At 50.3% G+C, this 7,599-nt stretch overlaps 1 protein-coding gene across 1 annotated transcript in view; it reads left to right on the forward strand.

The window, feature by feature from the left end:
- Positions 1–5,270, forward strand: part of LOC103592444 (chromosome unknown open reading frame, human C1orf115) — a 19,565-nt gene extending 14,295 nt beyond the window's left edge. Inside the window, exon 6 of the mRNA XM_008575175.1 lies at positions 4,511–5,270. Within this exon, the coding sequence (XP_008573397.1) occupies positions 4,511–4,630 (120 nt within the window). The 3' untranslated portion in view covers positions 4,631–5,270. The remainder of the gene's footprint in view (positions 1–4,510) is intronic.
- The last annotated feature ends 2,329 nt before the right edge of the window (positions 5,271–7,599 follow it).

The raw sequence follows: 7,599 nt of genomic DNA on the forward strand, positions 1-7,599 counted from the left end.
GTGCTAAAACCACACCCAACTGGACCTGAGGCGAGGGCCCTGACCAAACTATTCTATTTTCTTGCTAGCTAGAAACGTGGGGTGGTGGTTTCATCTGCTATAGTCACCAGGTGAAATTCTGTCCTACTTGGACTCAGTGAAATAAGGAGCGACCTCCAGACAGCTGCAAGTGCTATTAACGAACGCCTCTTCTTTCAGGGAAGTTCATTAAACTTCCCATTCATCCGTTCACTTCTCAAATCCTTCATTTTTCCTGCATCCATCAAAAGAAAGGTGTTTGCTCTGTGAAACAGAAGGGTGGGCTCACACTCCCCTGCTGTACCTGTGGCCCCAACCAGGGGTCAACCCCAGTGCTGAGCTGGTCCGGCCGTCTTGCCTGTGTGCCTCGGACTCTTACCAGTTAATGTCCTCAGCTGGTCGTTGAGAGTCTCACCTGGCCCCCTCCCACCCAGAAGCAGTTGGGGTGCAGGAGGAAAGAGCCATCCCCAAAAATATAGCTTGCAATACGAGGTTGCTGTTCCCAGGCACCTTTGAGAGCCACAGGGAGAGATGTGGATAAGGAAAGTAATTAAATTTTGTTGATCAGGCAGCTAGGAGAGGTTTGGAGAGCAGACATATAAGATGTGGAATAAACTTTAGCTCAAGAGGGAGAAAAATGTCCCCATGTTACATAGGGGGTAAGGACGTGGGCACTGGAGCCAGACTGCCAGCCACGTGCCCTGCCTGGCCACCTTCTGGCTCTGTGACCTTAGCCTATGCTTGCCTTTCTCTGCCTCAGTTTCCTCATTTGTAGCATGGGATGATAATAGAGTTTGGTGAAGAGTAAATGAGTTAATCCTGTACAGGTCTCAGAGCCCACCTGGATCTTGGTGAGGGTTCTATAAATGTCGGCTGTCTTCATTGAAGGGGATGGAGAGGCCCAGTCTGACTTTTCCTTTCTGATTGGTTTTTCAGTGAGCTCTAATTCAGAAAAAATCAGCTTCTGAAGCTCTCACCACCCACCTCAGGTTTGTGCCTAGGTCCTGACAAAATTTTGCAACTGAAGACTTGATTTTTGTATTGAGTGAGGGGAGAGCAATCTGTGTTGAGAGCTGGTTTCCTTTTTGAAACTGGAGGGGGCAAGGAATCCCTGACATCATTGGGAATTAGTTGAATGCCAAAAAAACCCCAGAAAGCCTCACTTCCTGTATTAGTTTCTTAGGATTATTGTAACAAATTACCCCAAATGTTGTGACTTAAAATGACACAAATTTATTCTCCTACAGTTCTGGTGGTCAGAAGTCCGAGTTTAGTCTTACTGAGCTAAGGTTGGCAGGGCTGGTTCCATATGGAGGCTCCAGAAAGAATCCATTTCTTTGCCCATTCCAGCTTCAGAGGTCCCCTTCCTCTGTCTTCAGAGCCAGCAGCCTAGACTCTTCAAATCTTTCTCTTTGTCCCTCTGCTTCCGTTGTTTCCTTCTGTCTGACTGCTACTGCATCCCTCCTTATAAGGATGCTCACCTGGATAATCCAGGGTAACATCTGCATCCCAAGATCTTTAATCACATCGGCAAAACCCCTTCTGCCATGTAAAGCAATATATTCACAGGTTCTGGGGATTAGTACATGGGCACTTTGGGAGGCATTATTTAACCTGTTATACTCTCTCATGCTCCCCCAACCCCAACACCCCTCTGAGAGATTATTTGGGTTGAAAGCTCTACTCAGATCAAAGAATCCCGAATCTGCTCCGTTGAATGACACAGAAATGGTTGTTGTAGGCTTTTTAGATTTCTTTGCATTTCATTTCTCAAATCTGTGTTTTGACAGTGTTCCAGTTAATGAGCTATTTTAGTAGGTTTTTTCCCCCTAAGTTGCGAAGATGAAATGACAAGCAGTTTAAAAAAAAAAAAAAAAACAGGCTGAGGAAAATGGATGTACAAATACCAAAAATGTCAAGTTTAATGCAGGCAGTCATGATTCTGGTGGCATTTTTTTTATAAAGGATCACTCTTGATATTATACTTGCCTTCCAGAGTGCACTTTTATTTTGTCTCAAACACGTAAGTAAAATTCTCCCAATGGTTCTTATCACACATTGTGGAAATATCTCTCTTAGCAACATCACTCCCTTCCCTGCCCCCCGCCCCCCACACACATGCAGGGCTCGTCCCAACGTCTCGTTGAGAAATCGATGGGGCAGTGTCTGGGGAAGTGGTGTCTAGAGGAGACATAGTTATTTCCAGGTTCTCTCAAAGCTCCTCATTTAGCTGGAGAGGTGCCAGAGGAAGCACCCAGGCTCTTTCTGTGTGCTGGGGACATAGTAACAGCACAACAGAGTCCCAGCCCTCATTCTCTTACTGGGGCGCACTCTGTAATTTAAGCTGCAGAAAGCTCAGGAAGCCAGAAATCATAGGAAATTAACCTCTTCAGAAACTTTCCTGAACAGATAACAAGCTATCTTGGATTTATATATTGCCATGACTAACGTAAATTCTATATAATAAAAGAAGCATATGTCATTTCACAGTGAAGATAGTTCATATTGTGACGTAGTTCAGGCACTGTTCTAAGTGCTTGTCTTGCGTGGACTTATTTAATTCTCTCAACCACTCAGTGAGGTGGTTACTAAATATTCCCATGGTGCGGCTGTGGAAACTGAGGCTATGGCAAGTTGTGTAAGTGATGGACTGGAATCCAGGCCCAGGCTGTGAGCAGTTAATGACGAGTTGCGTGCTGCCTTCATTAAAGAAGAGAAGGATAATATGGACGTTAAGGGCATGGGTCCTGAGGTGGGATTTCTTTGGGATTGAACTTCAGCTCTGCCTCAGCAATATAAACTCAGATAAATTCAACCCCTGCATGCTTTCTTCCTGTTGAAGCCTAAAGGCCACCAGGGACATACCAGCAGCCAGTCAAAGTCAAGTTTATTTGCTTGTGTAGTGAGGGAGGGAGCACGCCAGAGGAGTCGTGGGGTCTCAGAAATGGAGATATCAAATAGAGTGTCCAGTATTTAAGTCTGAGCCCAAGAGTTCTTGGCATCCAGGAAATACTCAGAGGCATTGGAAATGGATGAGCCACGTAAGGAGAGGTTATAGGCAAAGAGACAGAGGACAGGAGAGGACCCAGAGCTGATCACGCACAACTCCCACACGTTGAAGCTTGATGGAGGGATGACCTAGCAAGGAAAGCTGAGGAGAGGTCCCTGTGAGGTGGGGGAGAACCCAGAGAGGACGCAGGCAGAGAGGCCAAATGGTTATTCCGTGGAGTGTGTCCAAAGACAGAGAAGTGTCCATTGGACCAGGCAAAACAAAGTTTTAGATGCCGTGACCAGGCAGCCCCTGGATGGGTGGGGAGGAGCCCGAGTAGGGGATAAGGAGTGTGGACGTGGAGGCAGTACATGGAGGTGGCTCTTTGGGATGGTTTGGCGTGAAGGAGAGCAGAGAACCGGGACAGGACATGGAGTCCTGGTGGCGGCTGAACACGTGTGTGAGCTGATGGGGGGGAGATGAGCCCGTTCCTTGAGCTCGTCTGATTTTTTTCAGTGAAAGATGAAGTGGAATCATGAAATGAAGGTACAGAGACTTGCATGTGTCTGTGTGTGCTGTGGATGGGGAGGCTTGAGGAGAAAGGAGAAGGCATGAGGTGGTATCTGTGAGAGAAGGAAAGTCAGCCATGAGGCAGGGATAGCAGCTTTCCCGGCCAGTGCTGGAAGTCACACTAAGGTTTGTGATTATGACCAGGAATTTTAAGTGAAACCAGTCAGAGTGGTTATCATCATAGGAAAAGTCAAAGGGCTGGGAGACAGCATGGTGAGATAAGGCACAGGTCATCTGTGTAGATCCTGACAGCACCGAGAACGATGGCAGAAGCTGGAGTGGTCAGAGGAAGACCGGGGCGACGGTGTGATAACTGTTAGTCATTGGTGGTGGCCTTCATTTTTCTATTGTAATCTCATCTGAATGTCCTTGGAAGTCCCCTGCCAACACCAGGCTTTGCAGGGAAGAGGAGGAGTGGACACCAAGAAAGCATGGCCCAGTCCTCGCCCTCAGGAGTCTGTCACTGCACTGGAAACACAAGACTTAAGTGACACAGCAACTAGAGAATGGCAGAAGCTGAAAAGGGACCAGTGTGTGGGTCAGACAAGAGCTTGTGCTGGAGGTACAGGGAGGACAGCTCGGGCCTTCAGATAAGGCGAATGAAGGAAAGCTTGACCCAGCCTTCAGATGGTGCAGTGGACAATCCCACTTTCAGCTGGAGCAGAGGAGAGGAATAAAAAAAATAAAACAAAACTGGTCTGGTTTTAGAACCGGCAGTACTTTGCAAGGTATCAATGTCTGCTCTGAGCACCCACATGTTCTTATGTGAGGGGTGGGCGTGGGACAGCAGAGATGTGGGATCGTGGTAACGTGCCCATTTGCTCTGGGAAAATGAGGCAGGATGATTCTTTATGTACATTGCTGTGCCTCACGGAGGAATTAAAAAGTTGCCTAACCTAACCCTTTACTTTTCTCTTCTATTCCTAAAACTAGAACGTTGGCAAGGTCATCACCAAAGGATGCCGCTACATCTTCCTCGGCCTGCAGGGCTTCGCCGCGGCCTACGCCTCCCCCTTCGGGGTGGCCACCAGCATGATGTCCTTCGTGCGTTAGTGGGAGCTGCTGGGCCAGGTGCCACGAGCCCCAATGGAAGCCGCTGCTCCGGGCACGGTGTGAATCCGGGAGCGTTTCAGACCTGAACTCACAGAATACTTGCAAGAGAAAAAAATGTCTGTCTTTGTTGAACTGGATGAGTGTTGTGAATGAGTCGTCTTGCCCATCTGCTGAGCTTCTCATGTTTCTTGGACACAAATGGACACAGTGGACAATCCCACAGAGAAGTAGGCTGAGGTTAGGTTTGGGATCAGAATTATGTGGTTTGCCAAAGCCAGAGCTGGCACATGAGGGTGGCAGGCGCTGGCGTGGCAGTGAGCATGTCAGGCTTGAGCCGTGTGGGTGGTAGCAGAGTGGCTGTTGTGAGGGGAAGGGATGTTGACCTGGAGTCAGATGATTTGCTGGATTCTCCTAGAAAGGTCGCAGCTGATGGGCGGCCCTGAGGGCAGCTAAGGAGCCATTTACTTCTGAAGTCATTCTCCCCCATCTCCTTCCTCCCCACTCTGTCACCAGGAGTTTAATTACAGGCTTCCGAGGGCGGAAGGAAGAAAACATCTCTTTGAAGGCTGTGATGCTTTGAAGACTGTTGACAGTGTGTCACGACAGTCTGAAGTAGATAAAGGCCTGTTGTTCTCATCCATCTCTGCCTGGATGTGTCTGGCCAGGAGGAGGGGCAAGTTCAGGTGCAGGCTGGGGGCTGGGGCAAATGTCTGAGGAGCTGCCCCCGAGGGCTGCTGTGCCCAGTGCTGCCCAGTCCTGCCCACCATGCGCGTGGGGCTCTCCAGATTCCTCTGCAGACGTGTGGCCTGCTGTGCTCAGGGGCCTCCCCACAGCTCACCCCTGACAACTGCTCAGCCCCTCTTTATGCCAGGCCATGTGAGGGTGCTTTGTCCTGGGACGTGGATGCTGAGGGAGGGCGGAGTGAAGCGTGGATCTGAAGAGGGAACAGTATGGAGGAGCAGGTGCAAAGGCAGCAGAAACGAGGCAGGAGGACGCTGCGACGGGGATGGTGAGAGCTCAGGTGTGGGGTCTGCATTGTCAGTGTTGGGGGGTTTAGAGGACTGGGCCGGGGGACTGGGTGGCCAGAGGTGCCATGGCTGGTGCTTAAGACCCCTCTGAAGCCCATGAGCGCATATGGGCGGCCTGTGAGGTGTCTTCACCTCACCTGGATTCAGAGGTTAGGGTGGGCATGGATCCTAGGCCTGTCACTCACCAAGGATGACCCGTGGACTGACACTGGACAGGGAGGGGAAAGAAAGAGGAGGCGCCTCATCCCGTGCCCCTCTGCCACCCTCCACGTGGGCACCGTTCTGACTTTTATGAGTGGTTGCTGCTGCCCAGTCTGCAGGGTCTGCAGCAACACCTGCCTTTTGCCCAGGAGGCCCCCAAAGGCGAGCAAGGGGCCCCTATGCTCACGCTTCACCAGTCAAGCCCGAGCAGGAGGCCTGGGAGGTGGGGACGGCAGGAAGACAGACAGACGGACCCACGGAGAAAGGAAAAGGTGGAGAGAGTTGTAGATGTGAAGCCAGACTCAGCTTCATTTTCTGGAGGCTCATGTTGAAGATAAACTGGGACTCAATTCCTGAATCATTAATATTTGTGGAAAAGGGAAGAGAAATGGTCTTGTTTTAACCTAAATGATCAAAGTTGGTAACAGCACATTTTCACACATGTGAGTGAGACTATTATAGCTTTCCTGGCAATGCTGGGAGTCGGGGAAAAGGAGAGAGGAAGTGAGTGGAAGGAAAAGCCGAGCATAGTTAGTGGGACAGGGCTGCTGGTCACAGGAAATTAAGACAGGAGGTTTGGAGGGTGCCCTCTGTGCCCGTGATGCCGACGTTCCCCAGAGGAGTCTGCAGGTCCTCGTGGGGCAGCGAAGTGTGACCCAGGGAAGGGTGGAGAGCGCCGAGGCTCTTCCTTGCCCGGGAGCAGACCAAGGAAAAGCTTCCCCACCCACACCCCCCATACTGGAAACACTGTGAGATCAAGCCTATTTGGCCCTGAAATTCTTCAAGTCTGGTTAAGAATTAACTTGGAAATGTCGAAAAACAGGTCACAAGGATTGTCCTGGGAGTCAGGTTCACGTGTACAGAAAGTGAACTTCAAACTGTAGCTCTGCTGAGTGGTCACTTCCCTGGTGACAGGGCCCATGTTTTTCTCTTACTCGGGTCCTTGAGCTTAGGAACATGAATCATGCTGCAGACTGCTGTTTACCTTCTCTTTCTCTTCATTTTTTTTTTTTTTTTTTTTTTGACATGGGGGTTCATCCCCTACTGAAAACTGAGTCTCACAGCTTTTTTTTGTCCTGCTTCACCAAGGGCCCCATTGTAACCTTTTCCTGCCCTATCATGTAAATAAACACCCTGATGCAATGTCCGTGTGTGTGCAGGGTTTCTTCCTCCCTTAATTTCTAGCATCGCCTGAGGGAGATGCCAGGAGTGCTCAGCCTAGGCTGAGAACTTGGCACAGCAGGTGATGACCAGCAGGGGAGACCTCCCTGGGGGACCTGGCAGGAGCCCAAGCTGCTCCCTGAGGCCCAAGGAGAGGGAGGGGCCCTGACTCACCTGGGAACTCTGTTTGGGTGTTAAACGGGACAATTCTCTGGAAGCCAGGCAGAATAGGTTTTAGTGTGCAGGAGCCTCAGCTCACACGTTTGTTAGAAATGAAAATTTCTAGAGCCTCTGACTTGGGTTTAGAGAGTCTAGCATGCTGCCAGAAAGCTGCATTTTCGGGGCCGGCCCGGTGGCGCACTGGATAGCGCGCCGCTAGGGAAGCGCGGCGGCGCTCCCGCCCGAGGGTTCGGATCCCACATACGGACCAGTTCCCGCTCACTGGCTGAGTGAGGCGTGGGAGCAGCACCGAGGGTTGCAATCCCGTTGCTGGTCCCCGGTCCGGGGGCAACACTTAGGGTTGCGATCCGTTGCTGGACACGGAAAAAGACAAAAAAAAAAAAAAAAAAAAAAAAAAGT

Source organism: Galeopterus variegatus, unplaced genomic scaffold (assembly GCF_000696425.1).
Source record: "Galeopterus variegatus unplaced genomic scaffold, G_variegatus-3.0.2 Scaffold1150, whole genome shotgun sequence".
Taxonomy (NCBI): domain Eukaryota; kingdom Metazoa; phylum Chordata; class Mammalia; order Dermoptera; family Cynocephalidae; genus Galeopterus; species Galeopterus variegatus.